The sequence below is a fragment of the Vanessa atalanta genome, chromosome 11, assembly GCF_905147765.1.
Source record: "Vanessa atalanta chromosome 11, ilVanAtal1.2, whole genome shotgun sequence".
NCBI lineage: Eukaryota > Metazoa > Arthropoda > Insecta > Lepidoptera > Nymphalidae > Vanessa > Vanessa atalanta.
Genome location: NC_061881.1, coordinates 1,867,125 through 1,888,034, shown reverse-complemented (window position 1 = coordinate 1,888,034; position 20,910 = coordinate 1,867,125). Strand labels below are relative to the sequence as shown.

The following is a 20,910-nucleotide window of genomic DNA, read 5'->3' as shown; positions in this document are numbered from 1 at the left end:
CTATTTTTCTCTGGTTGTCTAAATGCAGATATGTTATAGTCCAAATGTGTACCTCTTCCTCTTACCCTTACCCTCATAGCCTGATAGGTCGGGCCAAAGAGGTCAGGTTCAGAGGCAGGCGCTTTACTGGATTACCAAATTTTTATTCAAAAATTGTTAACACAGGATCTCCATCGAAAGCAACAAATAAGTATTTATATCATATGATATTTGAAAGTATGACCTGTTACATAGATTTTAGTTAAACGAATATTCTCCTTTAACATAAAGTTAACACAGAAAGTTGAAAAATGGAAATTTGTTATTCAATAGACTTGCTTGAATTGGGTTAAAATATATTTACAGTTTAAACGATTTATCAGTTGATCGATTTAAATTAAGCTCCCGTGAGTACGACTCAAGTACTGCATGTAGTGTGAAAAATCATATAATATCACATAACGTTAAAAGGATGTCTGTTTGCCTTTTGATTAAAAGCCCTGGCGCCACTAACTAATAGGTAGCTCTTTTAATACAAAAGCCTTATCTAATATTCCCACGTAAATTCTACTGAGTATCGGTAAAGTAATATCATCCCTTACATCGCCAATGCGCCACCGACCTTGGGAACTAAGATGTTATGTCACTCGTGCCTGTAGTTACACTGGCTCACTCAAACCGGAATACAACAATATTAATATAGCTGTTTGGCGGTAGAATATCTGACAACTGGATGTTACCTACCCAAACGGGCTAGCACAAAGTCCCACAAAAAAACCATAAATTTAACAAAAAGTCCGTAAACCTTTTTTCAGGTTTGAACATCGAACGCTTTTTTCTTTCAATTGTATACATTTTTGCGTCCGTTACTTTGAAAATTTACTTATGTCGCGAAGTTTTACTAAACTACAAGTGGTAGGTGTAAGCCCATAATTACCATACTAAGTATTATTGTGTGTTATGTTATGTTACCACGCGTACAAGGAATATAACATCCCAACATTGGTGTTGGATTTGTGATCACCATTTACCATCAAGTGGCTGATTTACCAGACTGTCTGACTGTCCGTCTGACTGAAGTTTCAATGTAATATTTTTATAATAACATAAATATTTTCTGAGTTCAATATTTCTCGTCAATAATGTCGGTATATTATTTTTCCTTAAGAAATTGTATGACTTCATTCTCTTCGATAACAAATGGATTAGACTAATATCCATTAGGTTTTTTTATTCGTATATAGACATTGTATTAAAACTATTTCATACTATATAATATATGACATTAAAATAACTATTTAAGTGAGAGCAATTATAATTAAATATTTAAAATATAGAAAAACATTACACCAGTAATTCTATTTTTTTTTCTATTTGGAATAGTTATTATAACTTTCGTTGGTCTACTGGCTAGATATGAGGTAGCAGATCTTGATGGGATCAAACCCCAGATCAGGCCGATAGTTAGTTATCGGGTTTTTCTATCGAGAAATTCTCCGTAACCCAAAAACTGTTTTAGCCATTATTCTTATATAATGATCATGATGTCGCTGACGGTTTTCGTTCACGGCTTCTAATTTCAAAATAGACTACCCAACTGCACAGCACATATTAATGCACGGCGCGTAGAATCATTAACATTACTCACTTTACAGACTATGGGCTGTTACTCTGATTTTTTCGACAGAAAAACTCAATAACCTTATACCGGCTGACCTGAGGTGTAAACCTAATACCTCGAGATCTGCGTTCTTATATTTTAGTCACGAGACCAACGAGGTTGTTAAAACATTTACTTTACTTAAACTATTATCGTAGTTGTCCGCTCAAAAGTAACATCTTCGATGAGGATCTTTCCCCCGGGCCTCAATAACTTATTTGACGTGATTTAATTTATATTGTTAACAAAGAACAAAACACACGTACAAAATTATTCCATAATGTTATAAGTTTTGACAGCGCAAATATTTTATTATTGTTGGGGAAATTAGTTAGGACTTTTTGTAACTAGCTTAAATGATTTGATCGCAGGTTTAACTACGTGCTATTTTTATTTATTTAATTTATTGTTTTCGCTCTATGAAATATTTATTATTTGCAACAATGTTGATTTATGTATAGATAGTTTAGGGGGGAAAGGAGGTAGGCGTTAGAGGAAAAAATGTCCCCTATGTTGTATTCAATACTATAATCTCTGTGCGATATTTCATTTAGATCCGTTCAGCAAACATCCTAACATCCTTCCAAACTTTAAATAAGTACATAGTCATACATATATATATTATTATATGTAGTGTTGGAATAAAATATGATTTTATTATTTACGTGTTTCTGATTATAATTTGACCAGTTTGATAATGAACTAGAATATGGATGTTGTTACTTTAAAAAATCTCTATTTTAAGTTAGTTAAGAAGATTAATTTGTACATTTTATATTGAGTTTAATATTTTGTTTTATTATTATTATGTTCTTATTTATTAAATTTAAGTAAATAATATATGTTTTAGGTGAGTTGTGCCTTTGCAGTGCGTTCTCGAAACAAGTTTCCGTAGGTAGTAACGTATCGCGTAAAGGATTTGAATTTCATAAATTAAATTCGAAAATTAAAAGTCTACTTGAATAAAGGTTTTATTTTTGATGGTAAGTGATTATAGACATTGGCGCCATATTCGCGTATGAATTTCTAATCATTTCTTATATAACCAATGCAACACCAACATTGAAAACTAAGATGTTATGTTATGTCTCTCGTTCCTGTAGTTATACTGGCTAACTCACAATTTAAACCAGAACACAACAATATAAATACTTTCATCAGATATTCTAACGTCAAACAGTAATCTGTTTGACGTTAGAATATCTGATGGGAGGGTACATACCCAGATGTGGTTGCACAAAGCCATACCGCAAAGATATATTATTATATAATTTCCTAATCAGTAATCCATTCGTATCAGCTCTTTATATACATATATTTATATACAGTTTTATTCATTATTGTTGTCAAATAAAGTAAATAATAATAAAGTCATAAATTATATGTGTTTACCATTCATATTGAACCTTGCGTTTAATATACGTCGTTAATATGACAAATATTTACTGAAAAGTTATTAGGTCACATAAACTCTTGTGACATTTTCGAATTACGTTGACCAGATTACCAAGTGATGGACCAAACTTGGTAGACTTACCCTATATACTGGTGCATAGATCATATAGCGTATAGATCTATTCGCTTACAAAAGCGCACCCCTCCCCTTCAAATGATCATGTTGATAGTAATTATATAATCTGATTTTTTTTTGCTGTCCTTACTCTTATGGTAAGTACTCGCCTCACGCACACTAAGATATATTGTAAGCACAAGCGTCACTCATATTAATGCACGTTGATTATTTAACGTGGAACGGCGCGCGTTCTTGTGTCAACAATATTATATAGCTCATGAAAATGTAGTCCAATATGACAAATCAACCCCCAAATCTTCTCCCTAACCGGAGTCTTTTGACCAGAAGGAGTACATTCACACTAATAAAATATATAAATAATCGTTTATAAATAAGATTTTAAACGTTAGCAATAAAATGTTATCTATAAAAAATATCTTGCAATTACATCCAAATAAAGAAAAAAAAAGAAATATATCCATGCTATTGTGTTGTAGGAAATTTATATTAATTATAAAAAATTGAATTTACAACTAAATAAATAGGGGGGTCATGACGCTTATAGAAAACCAACTTATTATTGCTATTACAGCAACAATGTTATCGAAACGATGAAAAACCAACCTACAAACGAATGCTAGGAAATAGAATGAAAAAAAAGTGGAAAAAATTGTATTCAATTATTATATGCATTTAAACTTCGAGTCATGTTTATTAATTAGTTTTTATTAATTAACTAAGGTCGTGGACTTCTCGGTAAAGTTGTTGTTAAAGAACTGACGTGTGTGTTGAGGTAGGTCTAAACACGATATGCACAGAGTATCGTAGCTACTAATTGTATTCGTGCTATTTTTTTTTTAATTTAATTCGATCGTAGGACTACCAACTGGTGTTGTGACACACCTTTATACATCGGCTTCTATAGAAAAAGTTAGTACTATTATAAAAAACACATTCAGCATCAGATAGATTAATGCAAATAAAAAAAATGAAAAAACTCTTTTGTTAAACTGTTTGTTTTTTTTTTCACCAATTTGTAATATAGAATCAGTCGGAATCTAGAAAAACTAAGTCTGTCGTACTTTATATTAAGTGTCATAAATTATAAGTTGTATATGACTTCGATATCGTTATATTTTTAAGATAAGACTAATCATATTAATATCCATAAATATATATTTATTATTGAATGTATCAAATACCTTCTGAAATGATATCCTTAAACTACTAGTACGTAGTCTTTTACGTTGTATTTAGCAAATATTATAAATGCGAAAGTAGCTCTGTCTGTTTGTTGCTCTTCAACGACCAAACTACTGAACCGAATTTGATAAAATTCCGCATGAAGTAAGCTTAAACTCTAAGATAAATATACTTTATATACTTTGTATACCTAACATCTGACGATTAACTTCTAACACGCGAGTGAACCCGCGGGCAAAAACTAGTCATTTACAAAACAACAAATCAATAAAATATTGTGATCTGGTGAGCCGGCGCGATTTTAATTGCAACTTTTAATTGCAATGGCAGGTTTTTATTTCTACCTTTACTATTTAAAGTGAAATGCAACTATATCTAACATTTGAAAATGTAAAAATCGTATATGTCATCGAGTTTATGCATTATGCGTTATGCATACATGCATACATGAAAAATATGGACTGGCATTTCTGAAAGTAATTAAATATATAGTTTAAGTATGCTTTCGTAGGAAGATCGTAGGTACTGTAGATTATTCGTTTCATTTTCGTATATACACTTATATACCAAATTTTTAAATGATATATTTTTTACATACAGCTCTGCCTTCTAAATTAATAGTTTTTTAAATTTTATTTTAATTATTTCTTACGTAACTAAAACACCACTTACCCTGTGAACTAAGATGTTACGTTCCATATGTATACAGTCACACTGTCTCTTTAACCCTTCAAACCGGAATATGAAAATACTAAGTATAACTGCTTGGCAGTAGTATAATAGTCGGTGGTATCTACCAAGACGGGCTTGCATAAAGCGCTAACACACTTTTTTTATCACTCGAAAAACGCGTTACGCGTTTCTTCTTCGTGGAAGTGAGGGGGTGGAGGGTATGTGGGACTCGCCGGCGCCCAAGATTTGACCCCGGTACACTGTAATACCCACTAAAAAACTAGTGGTACCCTGTCCGTCTCAGAGGCGGACACCACGGGATCGCTTTAGCATGCTACCGTGACGCAAAGCCCTACCACCTAATAAATAACCTAAATTTTCTATCTAGATAAAGTTTTTTGCCATCCAGACGAGTTATGCAAACCATTTAATAATATTATTAACAAAAACAGGAAGAAACGTACAATATAGTCTAATATTATAACTTTTATACAGTAGAATCTCGATTATCCGAACTAATTGGAACCGAGACTAGTTCGGATAATCAAAACGGAAAATCGGAAACCTTTTCACATAAAAACAGTACAGTCTACTAAAAATTGATATAAATATTTAAATATAAAACGTTGTAATATAAAACATCTTAATAAACTCAAGTGCAATTTTATAATTTTTTTTTTTTCTTAGAATATCTTTATTTCTTAATTGACGAACAGCTACAACGCTCCAGCGTTCGGATAATTATGCGTTCGGATAATTTGAGTCATTGTTCGGATAATTGAGGGTTCGTATAATCGAGGATCTACTGTATAAAAAAATACTATTCAACAAATAAAATGTCCACAAATACGAGGTGAACGATCCCACGTTTCAAATACAATTTGTATCATCGTAAACAAGTGATGGTTATTACACTTCCCATGTAATCGGCTTGAAAATAATTCGAGAAGGCAATTTTCCCAATACAAGCTCAATAAGCATTTAAAACGACATTAAGCTGCAGGACGCCGATCTTTATTTGTTAAAAGGGTAACAGTATTGTCCTTATCACAATTGAACTTTATAAATGTACTCTCTATTTTTAAATATAATCTTTATTATTTCAACTTAATTCTGGTCTTATACAAGTCTCTTGCAATTAATTCTTTTTTAACAAACTCTACCTTAAACATATTATTTACCAGCAGCAACAGTATCGACACAGCTGGGACAAATAAAATAATATGATATCAATATAACTTATACCATTACATTTTACATTAGCAGCCTGTAAATTTCCTACTGCTGGGCTAAGGCCTCCTCTCCCTTTGAGGAGAAGGTTTAGAGCATATTCCATACACATGTGGCAGAATTTCCTCACGATGTTTTCCTTCGCCGCCGAGCACGAGATGAATTATAAACACAAATTAAGCACATGAAAATTCAGTAGTGCCTGCCTCGGTTTGAACCCGAAATCATCAGTTAAGATGCACGCGTCCTAACCACTGGACCATCTCGGCTCATACCATATAACACTCACGAATAATGTAGCCCTACCAATGAGAAAAAAAAAATAGAATCGGATCTTTAATTCGGGAAGTTACCTACTACATACAAAAAAACAAATTTTACCTGTTTGTAACATCAGTATAGAATATAGCCTTCAAATACTAGATCGAACCAGAGAATAAAGAGATCTGGATCTTACTGTGAAGACATTGTGTCGATTATCGCTTCACCGGAGTATCAGAGTATTGAAAAAGAGAGTATTTGTATACGATCACACATGTGTACTAAATAATCTGTGGAGTTTTCTAGTCTCAGTCAAAAATAGGTAGGTACCAGGGTCGTTCACCACATTGCTAGGCGATAATAAGCGATACGTCTAACGACATTATGACGTAACAAAAATTATGAATTATATATTCATAGATAGATCTTAAAGTTTGCAAGTTTGATCATCAGGAATGGCTTATACAATAGTTGTAATTCTAATATAAATTATTGTATTAGTATGGTACAATAATAATACTTTAATGAATTATGCATTAAGCTGGATCAAAACCATTTATGCCATCGCTATAAAAATACGTAGTTTTTAAATAAATTAATTTAATTAATTTAACATTATTACTCTATAGATACATTTTTGTCACATAATAATTAATTTCAATAAAAAAAATGTTTGTGTGTTGGTTACGTTACGAATACGTTCCTAAACTTTATATCAGTTCGTGGTGAAAGGTTTTTTTGAGTTGTATTATTATTAGGAAATATAATATAGCGTAAACTGACGGCGACATTTGATAATAGCGTTAACCTTTGAACATGTTCATAAATGAACAGATTCAATATTAACACAATTTACATGGATTTATATAATCCTTGCTGGATTAGAGTCGGCATTACCGTCACAATACTGAGCATATTAAACAATAGACCATTTTAATATAATCCCTTTATATTTCGATATACTCAATGTTTTATTACACAAATAAAATAACCAAAAAGTTCATATTTGAATATAATAAATTCATATCAGAAATTAATGCTCCTAATTTCAATAAAAAAATAAACTTACACAGACCTACATAAAAAAACACGCTTCCCAAAATATTATACCTCGAGCAGTTTTCCCCAAAACGTTTTAAAAATTATTATGTGAAATCCTATTTCCCTGCTATTGTTTTGTGATGATTTAAAAAAAGAACATATTCGATTTAGCGAATTTCCCGCCAAATTTCAAACATTAATTAATAATCTATCTAATCCACAGAGCAGAGAATTAACAGTAGAGGTAGCAAGGCATCGAATCTTATTCAGAAAGTCAACGGGTGGCGCAGCCAACGCGGAGGTATGGCTTCGTCCTGTTCAACACGTGGCTCAAACTTGCTTGTAGATAACACTACGTAGTTATTGATAACTATCGATTACATTGTAAGCACTTATAGTTAGTAGCTGCACATTTGATGTTAACTTGAGCTGGGGTGGCGCAGTGAGTAGAACAAGAAGAATTGAAACGGTTCAATCCAAGCAAGCATCTTACTCCATCTCATTCACCATCTCACTCACCATCTCACTCAGCGATGAAGAACATTCGTTGGATTAAATTGCAAGACAGACGTATACATAAACTTGCGTTAAAACAGTCTCATGGATAAAACTTAAGAGGGCGCTTAAACAGAAGTTACTTTTAATAAAGTAGGCAGCAACAAATGTTGTAAACATTTAATTACAGTTATCACAAGTGTAAATAAAAAAGTGGGCTCATCAAATATTCTACCGCAACAGAAGTTAGTGCTGCTGTTACTGATAGATAACAAAGTAATTTTATGTTAATGTCACTAATTATAGACATATTATTACAGAGAAAATATATTTTTTGACTTTTTGAGCCATGTGGAGCAGTACGATGAACAAAAAGCATGCGCTTTGCTGTAAATAAGATTCAATGCACTGTAGAAAATAAATCACACTTTATCGCTACCTCTGTTGAAAAATACTCTGCACTTGTAGTTAACGGCTTAACAAGGTAGTCAAATAGAAATTATCATTTTATAAAAAGCACCCGGCCATTTATTACTGTGCATGTATGCATTATAATTGTTATGTTTTCCATTGAAACAGTTTAGCCTTGTTGGATTGTTTCGCGGAAGTTTTTACATTATTTATTAATTCAAGTGCATTGTCAAGGCTGTTAATTTTATTCATTTAATTAATTTTCAAAAAGTCTTATTTTTTTTCTTAAAATGTTTTTAAAATAAATTTCGAATTTATGTTCTTATTTTGAAAATATTTAAAGAAACTAATTTATTTTAGTAATTTTTTGACAAACAGATATTAATTATTTTATTAGGTGTCTATGTAAAGAAAACTTATTTCACCATATACGATCTTAACATTCAAAAAAACAAGTTTGGATTCGTATACAAATATTTTTTATTTATTTATTCTCGTGACATAAGTGCCGTTTATTCTTGGCTCTTTGTATTCGAAACATATTTAGATATTTGTTCAGATAATTTGAGGATATATTGAAACGATTTCCTTCGACCGATTTCAAATAAAAACTCAATGCTATCAATGTTATTGGAAAATATAATTGTCATTTATGAGTTTAAAAAAAATCCTGCGGAGTTTCTTTCATATATACTTCTAAGGTCTGCACTGTCCATCTAAACCAATAGTAAATTTTTACAATCAAAAACGCGAGTAACGTCTTATGTGTAACCCATTCCGACTTTGTACGGGTGAAATAAGGACCTCGTACTTTTTAACCATTGTTATAAAAACATTTGCCAACAGTCATCCATACACCACTTATTACCCCCAAACAGTAATACTATGTAGTGTTATGTTCCAATTTGAAGGGCGAATGAGTGAATAAGTACATTGGGTACTGGCACAGTACATAACATCTTAGTTCCCAAGGTTGGGCGAACATTGGCAATGCAAGGAATGGCTTATATCTCTTACAGCACCATGTCTATGGAAGAACAGTTACCATGACGTTGCCACACAAAAAAAATACATAATAAATTACACACATTAGATGTTTAAAGGTTGTAAAAATTTATCTAATTAAAACGTTAAATATTTATGGTTTTTGTTACGAGAATAAGAACTTCGTGAGATTTGTGAGGAACTTCAAATGCCTTTGACTCGAAATGATTTATAATGGTTTTTTTTTTTCATTTTTAATAATAGCCAATAAGTGTTGTTATCGATTGACACTAACTCATTTATTAAGGAAAGTGCAGTCGAGTGCTGACATGCAATCTAAACATTAATATCTTAAGTGACGGCTCGTTAGAAACTATTTTTTTTTTTTTATAAGGGGTCAAAAAGTTTTTATATAATTGATTGTTATAATTTAAACATTTATTAACCTTATTTTTATAAATACAGAAAGTCTGACACTCTTGGTATTTTTAAATAATATAAAACTATGAAATAAAATATACTTTATTTATATACATATAAAAAGTTAAGAATAAAGCTTATTTCAATGACGTGAAACAGCTTGAAAAAATATTAAATTAAATAAAAAATCCAATAAACTTAATTTCACTTTAAAAAATGCCGATATATACAATCTTAACAATGACAATGAAATGTAGTTACTACCTTGGACTTGTATCGAATCCAATGCAATTAAAATAAAAAATAAAACGATTAAACTCAAACTCCTTTATTCAATATAGAAGCATTACACTTACTTATTGCTTGTCAAATGAAACGCGAAAAGCGAAATAGCGAAAGAAACTCAGTAAAAGATTAATATACAAAAAAGTTATATACGAACATATTATATAAATTCAGAAAAATTTGAAAACTTCTTCTTATTTGTCGTTTCGAAGAAAGACTATTTAAAATCTGCCACATACAATTTTTTTATACTTAAAAATAAATTAAAATTATTTTAGTACCAGTTTAGTAGAACAAAATACTTTATTCAAATACTAAATTTATCACACGACACAAACGTATTCAGGATATATTAAGTATCTAAACAAAGGAAGTCAATGTGAAAGATGTCACGATAAAACTATCCTGAGATACAATTGAATTCGCTCAAAGAAATTATATTCATAAAAATATACGCCTGGGAAATCATTCAAATGTCTGTGACAAAGCGTTCGAAATTTGAAAATTTGCTTTATAATACTATTATAAACAGATTTCATTTAAATCTTGAATAAATGTTGCTATCATTAGATTTGCTTCAAAATGCAAATGAAACAATTCAGCCTTTTTATTGCACTGATAAAACTCAAACCCAAAATGATGAAAACTGTTTTAAATGAAATTTTTAATATCAAATAGTATACATTAGTTCAGTAAGAATTTGAGTATGTCGAGAACAATTTAATTTTGATTACGTTTTTTTTTTTTTTTTCATACAGTCTTAGCACTACTCTCTAACCGGCCAGTAATTTTTTTCCGCTCTTTAAAACTCACCAGAACACAGATTTTTTTTTTATTATTTGTTTAATTTTATAAACCTTATAAACGTGCGGTCGAAATAAAATCAAAATTGACAATAATCCCATTTACCTTAACTCGGTGATTGTCGTTTTTTTTTTCGCGGTATAACATATTGTATTCATTTTTAAAGACATACGAATAACGTTCTGAAATGGATTACAGATATGTGCTCATTAAATATATAAAAAAAATAATAATGTAGCTGCATAAATGAGTGTTTTTAACGTATATATCGTCGAGACTTATATACGATGAAATTCTATTTATATATGTTTATTTATATAAATATAAATGTTTGTTATTGTTAGTATAGTAGATACAGAAATTAAAAATATTTAATAGTACTATGATAATTAAAATACATTAAATTATTTCTGAAAAACAAATCAATATAATATTTCATATAACGAAAAACTAGTAATAACTAGTTTGAACTAGTATAAACTAGTTCCTAATAACGTCATATCTTATAATACATATGAACATTCTAGAACAGTCCTCGGTAACAATAGCCCGTTCAGTTTCACCACATGGACTCCGGTCAACTTAGTTACTATCATTAGGCTGGTTATGGAAGCACATTACGCAGACACTCCCGTAGTGCATCTAGCGATGACAGCTTTACGAGGTACTGTAGGCCAATGCACTATACGTTCTACGTCTTAAGTAGAAGTACTTTGTGCGTCGCCTTTATCTGACAATATATTTTACGATTACCATTAAATGGTATTAAATTTTTATTTTTTATTTTTGTGTTCCATTTTTAAATTTATTTTGTAAATTTAACTAAAGGTTTAGTTATAGCGGTTCCCTGTGAATGATGTGAATGATTATTTTTGCATTGGATTCTTGTAAATAGTTATCTTATTATGTTTTTATTTAAAGTTTAAACAATATAATGATTTTTTTGTCAACAATATATTATGTGTAATCGAGATATTTCGATATTAAATCCATAAAATTCAATGACATGACAGTTCAACGGGCGGCCATGTTTGACGTTTACGGGTAATCTTATAGATGTTTGATAATTACAACGTTTATGAAAAAGTTTTATGTTATACAAAATTTAAATGATAACCCGTATTTATTTAGTTCTATGTATTCAAGCCGGGTTTTCACATTTATAAGCAATTATAATTTATGTCATATAATCATTTATCGTGTTTCAGGTTCCTGCTTGAGCTATGGACACTCTTGTTGGGGAGGTGAGTGAAAAGATTCGTATACATCCTTGCCCTGGTGCTAAACGGTATAAAAGAACAATTAAAGTAAAATATAAATAAAGTATTTTTTTTGTTTAATCGGCATAAGATTAACTAACTTAAGCCTTTGTACAGTCATAAGGGATATAGCATCTTAGTTCCCAAGGTTGGTGGCGCATTGGCGATGTAACGAATCGGCGATGACTACTTACCACCAGTTGGCTCATTTACCCTACCTGCACGCCTACCTATATTATATAGAAAAATATTAACAAAACGATAATAATACCTACAAATATGCTACATAAACAAACAACAATTGTTCATTATATCTATTTTTATTACAAAAAGTATGCTATCGAAGTATGCTTTAGCACCAGGCCATGCTGATTATGAGAATGACGGAATAGATTGTGCACCTGTGTTTTTGCACACACTTGTGCACTTTAATTTGTTTTGCGCAGTTCGTTGATCTCCCAAGAGATTGGTCGCCGTAATAGAAATTAGCCATACGACATAATTTCTATGGACCTATTAATAGCAGGTAGTACTATGCGCAACCCATTCCCAAGTATGTTCGTCAACGAAAACGGAAAAACGTCACATCGCTCACGTTACAGCCTGTAAAGGTAATAAGTTATAAAGTCCTAATTATTCTAAAGAATAAAGTCCTAATTAAATCAGGGATTCGAGTTTTAGAAGTGAATGTAGTATAAAAACTTATTATATTTGAAATTATTTTAAAAACGTTGTATAACGACTTTTGCGTGGTTATACTTATGTCCTTTTACGATGGATGGTAATTGACTACGAGATGTAAATCAAACGCATATAAAAACCGTTTTCTAAGTATTGAAGTCGCGTGTATTTGATGTAAAAACTTATAGTAAAGACTTTAACGCCTCGTTGCTCGTCACTCAAAAACCATCGGTTACTGACGTCACATAATCATTCATTAAAGACGGAGGGAACCAGGTATTAATATAAATACAATTTATATTTAGTGTAATGAAATAATAACATGTAACATTATAAAAGCTCGTGTCAATATTGCCGGTGGTAGCTTTGTGCAAGCCCATTTCAGAAGGTACCACTCAATCCACTACTCTATCATCGAACATCGCTTTATTGGTCTTTTTGATCTTCAATCCGGACCACAACAATCCTATGTATTGCTGTTTTGTTTGGTGGTAGAATATCGGCTTAGTGGACGGTACCTATTCAGAGAGGCTCGCACTAAGCCCTTCCACCTGAAATCAGTTCTTTTCGATTATTTTTAAGATCAAGGGTCATAAAGAAGCAATTTGTTCTCAAATAGATTTTTTTATTACAACATCAAATGTAAATATTTTACTAAAACGGTTAACATACATACCTATATAGTATAAAATCCATCCCTAGTCTTAAAATATAGGCAGATACCATTAATAATGTTTTTAGATCTTGTATAGATTAAGTCATTTCAGTTATTTTCTTTTACTTTTATAAGCGGCCTGGACGTACGTATATCTGATACTCTGGCTCTTAACATACAGCCAAGATGACGCGTTAATATACAATAATAATAATTCATACAGCCATACACTAATCTTTGGTTTAATTATAAGTTTTTTTTTTGTAATGTCAATATATTTCATTACAATATTGATTTTACAAATAACAGCCTTTATAATGCCGACGGTACACATAAATGAAAAACCATTCGTTTATCAGCATATTATATCGTTAATATAAGCCAGTTTAATCCAGCGACGAGTAATAATAGAAGTTTCATGCCGCGCATTTGACGAAGTCACATATCCGTCGAGTACTTGCAAATTTTTCGCAAAGATTTATAAATACTTAATAAACAGAAATATTGTATACATTATAGCTTAAAACAAAGGTGTTTTCTTTTTTAATAACGAGGATTGCCTGTCAAATTTTTTGTCAATGTAAATTATTTTTTTTAATTTTTTTTTTATATACATAATTTTTCGAAGCGAATGTTTAATCAGTCGCTATCAATTTTACTTCAATTAAAACTCTGATGTTTTGATATTTGTACTTTTATATTGGGCTATTAAATAATATTGACGTAATCTAAACTACAGTAATAAAGTGCTTTAACTATAAATTTGATATGAAATCGTTTTACGAGCAAGCAATCTGTATTAAACTGATTCAATAAGAAAAAAACTATTTCAAACTGAAAGTTCAAAATTTTTATATTCTATCAGTTAATAATAAAAAAAAATTAACAGTGTGAGTCTAACTATTCGTACCTTAACATTTAAATTATAAAAACAAATATTACTTTTAACTCCAAGATCAACTTACCATAAATAAAACAATAATCCTTACTAATATTCAAAATGCAAAATAAACATTTTTATATCACTGTTCAATGAACTTATTTTGATGAGATTTATCATGGAGTGAGCTTGAATCTCAAGAAAAGACTTATGCTATTTAATTTAAATTGACCCTGTAGGGACGTATTTGGATCATTTATCCAAAGGTTTGTGCAAGTTCTACAATTTCGAAGTTTATACAAACTAGTATGTAGACTTTTAAAAATAGTAATATGTTTTTTATGAGTAGGCGGGTGATCGAATGTGCCACATGAAGTTAAGTGGTCACAATTGCGCGTAGACATTGGCGCTGTAATAAAAATCAAACAATCATTACACCGCTAATGCGCCATCTACCTTGGGAACTAAGATGTTAAGTCCCTTGTGTAGTTACACTGGCTCGTTCACCCTTCAAACTGGAACACAACAATAAGACAGGCTTGCACAAAGACCTGCTACCAAGTGTATATTAATCCATCATCATAACTAAATAAGGATTCTAGGCCAGCTAATATAACATACTACGTTTATTGCTATGTATAAAGTGACCAGTTCAAAATCCCACAACTGGGCAAATGCCTCCGTTTTGAGAAGTTTTGTAGTTTACTCTAAATTGGTTACACGTGGCAGATTCTCATCCACCACTTAACGGTTTCCTCACGATGTTCTCATTTTACCGTAAATTAGGAAAATTAATTAAGTACAGCTTCTCCCGGGTTTGAACTCGGAATCATCGGTTAACACAAGATGTGATTCTTAGCTCCATCCCGGCTTTCATTATAGCTACGTCTGAATTAGTTTTAAGAGGAAACTTGATTGTTTTGTATAGAAATTATTTCAAATTTTATTGCGTTTATCATTTACCGTTTGTTTCCTTAACAAAAATGAAAATAGAATTTAAACCGCACATCATGTATAATTCGATTGTCATCAACAAAAGCTACCAGTGTTTCAAACTGGTGTGTATTTTTATGTCTGTATTTTTATTATAAGCCGCTATATTGACTTGGTGATTTTTATCAAAGCTCCATTAAGCCCTTAATACGTCGACGTCCGATGCACCTGCGACATTTTACAACGATTTTCCCATACAAGAATTACCCTGTAGTTTACTAACGTGATACTTTTTTTAATACTAGTTATCGAATGCGGCGTCGTTCGATATTTAGTGGGTGATCGTCCTTCCTCAGAGTTCAAGCTTTCTTTATACCAAATTTTATCAAATTTGGTTAAGTTGTTTGGTCGTAAAGACAAATAAACAATTACCTTCGCATTTATAATATTAGTAGAGGTTAGTAAATATTATCTATATAAACAATGTTTATAAAAAATAGAACTACCTTATTTAAAATAAGAACAGATATTTTCGAAACGAATAAAATGCATGATTCAAGATTTCATTTTCAAGATTCTATATAATTGTATGTCTGTAAAACTAATTCCAAAATTCAGTTGAAAGATTTCAAAAAAATCAATTAGTAGATGAAATGAAATAAATATCTGCACAATGTGTCAATTTTTTTTTATCGAAATATACATTATAAATAATAGAGTAGTATGTACAAAAGTTAGGCTTACATATGCTGTAAACTGTACAGTCTTTGCTATTGCTGCTTGGAATTTAAAAAATAAACTCTTAGACTTTTCTACATTTGATTGTGCTAAGATGTTTGTCGTGTAAATTTTACGAGAAAGCATTTCAATTATATACAAAACATTTGATAATAAAATACATAGATAAATATGTATTAATTATCCTTTTAATACTTTACTCTCAACATGTTTTTACTTAAATAGTATAACATTTTGAAATTCGAATAAACGGAAAGAAATAATTTGAATAGTATATATATATTTTTAATAAAGTTAAATAATTTAATGACGCACAGGTATTTATTAAAATCTAAGTCGGTTTGGGGTGTCATTTTAATCGCATCTGTCAGAAAACATTATATAAAATTTAATTAAGAATTTACGTCGACACGTCAACGACACGATGACGTGAATATTAAAAGACCAGGGCTCTGATGTATTAGATCGTTAGGTATTCATTGTAATTGTGGGCAATTAAATCTTTACTTAAACCAAATTATCAAAAATGGCCGTCAGAGGGCGCCCGAAAAATGTGAAACATATAAATTAATTGTTACTATTGAATGATTGTATCAATCCAATCAATCAAAAGCCAATCGTTGTCCACTGCTGAACATAGGCCTCTCCCAAGGTGCGCCAAAGCTCCCGGTCCTCCGCCTTCCGCATCCAGTCGGTCCCCGCCACCTTCATGAGGTCATCGGTCCACCTGGCTGGAGGGCGCCCTACGCTGCGTTTGCCGATTCGCGGTCTCCACTCTAGGACTCGTCTGCTCCAACGGCCATCGGTCCTACGACATACGTGACCAGCCCACTGCCACTTCAGCCTGCTAATTTTGCAAGCTATGTCGGTGACTCCGGTTCTTTTCCGGATAATCTCATTTCTGATCTTATCCTTCAAAGATACTCCGAGCATAGCTCGCTCCATAGCCCGCTGAGCGACTTTGAATTTGTGGACTAGTCCCGCAGTCAGTGTCCACGTTTCGGCACCGTATGTCATGGCAGGTAAGACGCATTGGTTGAAGACTTTCGTCTTGTCCTAGGTAGGTATATTCACTGACAACTTCGAGAGGTTTCCCTTCGACGTATATCGGCCCCGGCACGACATGCCTATTGAACATGACCTTGGTCTTGTCCAAGTTCATACCGAGACCGACACGCCGGGAAGAATCGCTTACGCTACGCAGCATTTCGGTTAGCTGTTCCAGCGACTCTGCTATGATGACGATATCGTCGGCGAATCGAAGGTGTGAGATGCACTCGCCGCTTACATTGACTCCATATCCAGTCCAATCCAGCGTCTTGAAGACGTCTTCCAACGCGTTGGTGAACAGTTTCGGGGATATTACATCTCCCTGTCTCACCCCTCTGCGCAGTTGGATCGCCTTCCTCTTTCAGTCCTGGATGTGGACAGTCATTGTAGCGGCGTTGTACAGACACTTCAGTACCTCGATGTATCCAATCGATATGACATCTCTGCAATGAGTCGAGCACTGCCCAGGTTTCGATGGAATCAAAGGCTTTCTCGTAATCCACAAAAGCCATACACAGCGGCTGATTGTACTCTTCGGTCTTCTGCACAATCTGCCGAACAGTATGGATGTGGTCTACCGTGCTGTAGCCTGATCGAAAGCCGGCTTGCTCTGGGGGCTGGAACTCGTCAAGTCGTCTGGCGAGACGGTTCGTGACGACTCTTGAGAACAGCTTATACATGTGACTCAGGAGGGAGATTGGTCTGTAGTTTTTCAAGAGGGTTTTATCACCTTTTTTGAAGAACAGTACCACCTCACTCCCGCTCCACGTTTCCGGGGTCTTGCCATGTTGGATGACGGAATTAAAGAGGCTTGCTAGCTCTTTCAGGACCGGAGTCCCGCCTGCCTTAAGCAACTCTGTTGTGATTCCGTCATCTCCCGGAGCTTTGTTGTTTTTAAGCTGTTCTAGAGCCGCCCTAATCTCGCCTTGGTCAACGACCGGGAGCTCCTCGGAATAATGGCGCGTAAGAGGGGCGCGCTGGTCATCAATACTGATTCCCACAGGTTTATCCGATTGTATAATTAAATAAATACATTTTAACAGTAAATAAAAGTTTCGTGTATGAAATAAATTTATTTTTCTTATTTTTATAATAATATAATATGACAACGATATATTTTATTATATCCGCGTAGTGGAGAGCGGCGGCATAAGAGAGTATCAAGTCGTTTCCCGTTACGTCATAAGAGTCAGTCTTACTATCAAAGCGCAACAATACTATAATAATAATACATGTTCAACATCAAAAAATCATAAATACAATTTTAACGAGCTTGATAGTTATTTTGGGGGTCTTTTAATATCGACTACTCTTTTAATACCAATTTTGCGCAATCTTCATACTTACATATCGCCAATTGAAAGGAAGAAAGGCTAAAGCGCCATAATGGTACTTTTCGGAAATGGATTTTAACGCTAAAGTAGTAAACATCATTTCCCAAAAATACTAATGGTATTTTATTTATGATCCGAATTTATCAAGTGGTAAGAACACATCTTAACCGAATAGTACACGTTCAAACCATGGGCAGCACCACTAGTTTTTATATGCTGAATCTGTGCTAATAACAAACAACATTATGACGTACATGCAAGGGTCATGTAAAATTTGTCACTTTGGTGCAGCGAAGGGGAATATGCCCCGAGCCTTCTCCGTAAAATAAACGTGGTGTAAAATACATATAATATATGTACTATGTTTCTAATAATTTCAGCCCATGGGAAGCGCTCAGGCAAGGCCCCGGCTTCCGCTCCTGACTGGTACATCACTAGAATCCTGCGTCGCATGGCAGCTAATAGCGAACTGGTAAGCATATTTTTATTAAACTTTATATCTTACGTACAGATTTTTAACGTTTTCAGAAAATACATTCAATCGTTCATTGATTCATTCAATTATTGTTTCACACGAATACAAATTATTCGAAAAAAAAGTTACAAAAGCAAATTTACAAATAAAACACAGATAATTAAAAACACATAAAAAATGTCTGAATTATATAAAACTATTATTATCAACAATGTCAGATGACTTAATTATCTATACATATAATAGAATTGGAGTGTCTGTTTGTAATATTAAAATAACCCATATTTACTAAATGCATATGTATGTATACACGGTACATATACCAAAACAACATTTTCTACAATTTAAAATTAATAAAATCACGCTACAATATCCAAATAACTTAAATCCAAACAGCGCGCACGAAGTCGCGGACACAGCTAGTTTTTGATAAAATGAAATGCTGGTCTGAAAATGTTGGTCATAAAGCGCTATCTATTTTTTCAGACTCGTGCCCAAAATCTTGACGGTCCGAACGAAAACGACATCTACCGGGTGGAAGATGATGTTCCCTCATCCAACCAGTTTGTGTGAGTAACTTTCGACGTAGTACAGAATCGCCTTGATAGATGGTGTTACTTGTATTATTTTGTATGGGATTAAAAACTAGTTGGATAAAACGTTTTTACAAAAGACACGATATTTTATTGGTTTTAAAAATTTTGTTGATTGGGAAAGTATTATTTTATAGATATGATAACGTGAGACTACTACAGGTCAACTATTCGACTTTTAAATCAACAATAGTTATCTTTATTATGATGATAAAATCGATTTCCATTCCTGAACAAAATATTTTTGAATTTTAGAACAATTATTAATAAAATTCCAAAATCAGTGAAGTAATTGACTAAAAATATAAAATTTTAAAAATGATTATTAAATATTTCTAAGACATATTGTAATTATATTTCAGGAGCGAATCTGAAGAGGTACCCATTGTTGTTGCTACGAGAGGTGCTGAAGCTAAACCTATGCTGGATGACGACATGCTGTCCAGAATAAAGATTTGGCAAATCATGGTAAGATAAATATTTGAAAAAATAACACACTGCCGTCAGAAAACATATGAACTCGTTTTAATCTCGTTCACAGCTTACGAAACTAATATTTTACGTTACTTTTCTCCGTTCACGAAACTTTACACTTAATTTTTTTGTTTTAAAAAGTGCACGAACTATTTTGACGCATGCCTCTGCCTATATAGATCCATGTTTTGATTTAAGTCTATTTCGTTTTTCCAGAGAGCCGCAGCCGTGGAGAAATGAACTATCAAACTGGACTGACCCTTAATTTAACCGAAACATAACCACTTTCGTTTAATACTCCACGATATAGTCAATACAAGGCTGGGTTGTAATTGACTTTGTAATATATAGAATAAGTACGTTTAATAAATATTTACCGTTGAAACTTGGTTATTTAATGTTTACATAAATTTTTAATCATGTTTGTCAAGAACTTGGACATTAATTATTCAATGATTTTTTGCTGTATTTGTCTAATAATATGAATATCATAATGTAATATAAAATCATTATGATACTTAAATATTATTATATTCAATAAAAAACCCTGTCAGTTTTGAATGTTTATTTTTCTTTATTAATATTTTAAATTCTCTCTTCCTAGAGTGGCAAAGGTATTACACCATACAGCTACTTTAATAACTACAAGTGTTTGTTATTTACTTTTTATTGACTATCACACAATATATTATGTCCAAAATGTACTTTAAATACTTTTTCTATTACATCATAGTATACGAAATTTTAAAATTAATATATACACTTTGGCTCAATGTATGATTCTTTAACTTCATTTTAGAAAATAAATTAGAAAAAAAATTGTACTACCATGTGATGTATGCATTTATGTTTCATTGTTGGTGTTGATAATAATTAAAAG

General features: G+C 32.2%; 1 protein-coding gene across 2 annotated transcripts in view; it reads left to right on the top strand.

Moving 5' to 3' along the window:
* LOC125067356 (neuropeptide CCHamide-1) overlaps positions 1–20,462 on the top strand; it is a 38,346-nt gene extending 17,884 nt beyond the window's left edge. The window contains exons 3-8 of one of the 2 annotated variants that reach the window (XM_047675903.1): positions 7,783–7,860; positions 12,167–12,202; positions 18,869–18,960; positions 19,450–19,532; positions 19,919–20,024; positions 20,247–20,462. In XM_047675903.1, the coding sequence (XP_047531859.1) occupies positions 7,783–7,860; positions 12,167–12,202; positions 18,869–18,960; positions 19,450–19,532; positions 19,919–20,024; positions 20,247–20,270 (419 nt within the window). In that variant the 3' untranslated portion in view covers positions 20,271–20,462. The remainder of the gene's footprint in view (positions 1–7,782; positions 7,861–12,166; positions 12,203–18,868; positions 18,961–19,449; positions 19,533–19,918; positions 20,025–20,246) is intronic. The other variant, XM_047675904.1, reaches the window with a different exon arrangement.
* The last annotated feature ends 448 nt before the right edge of the window (positions 20,463–20,910 follow it).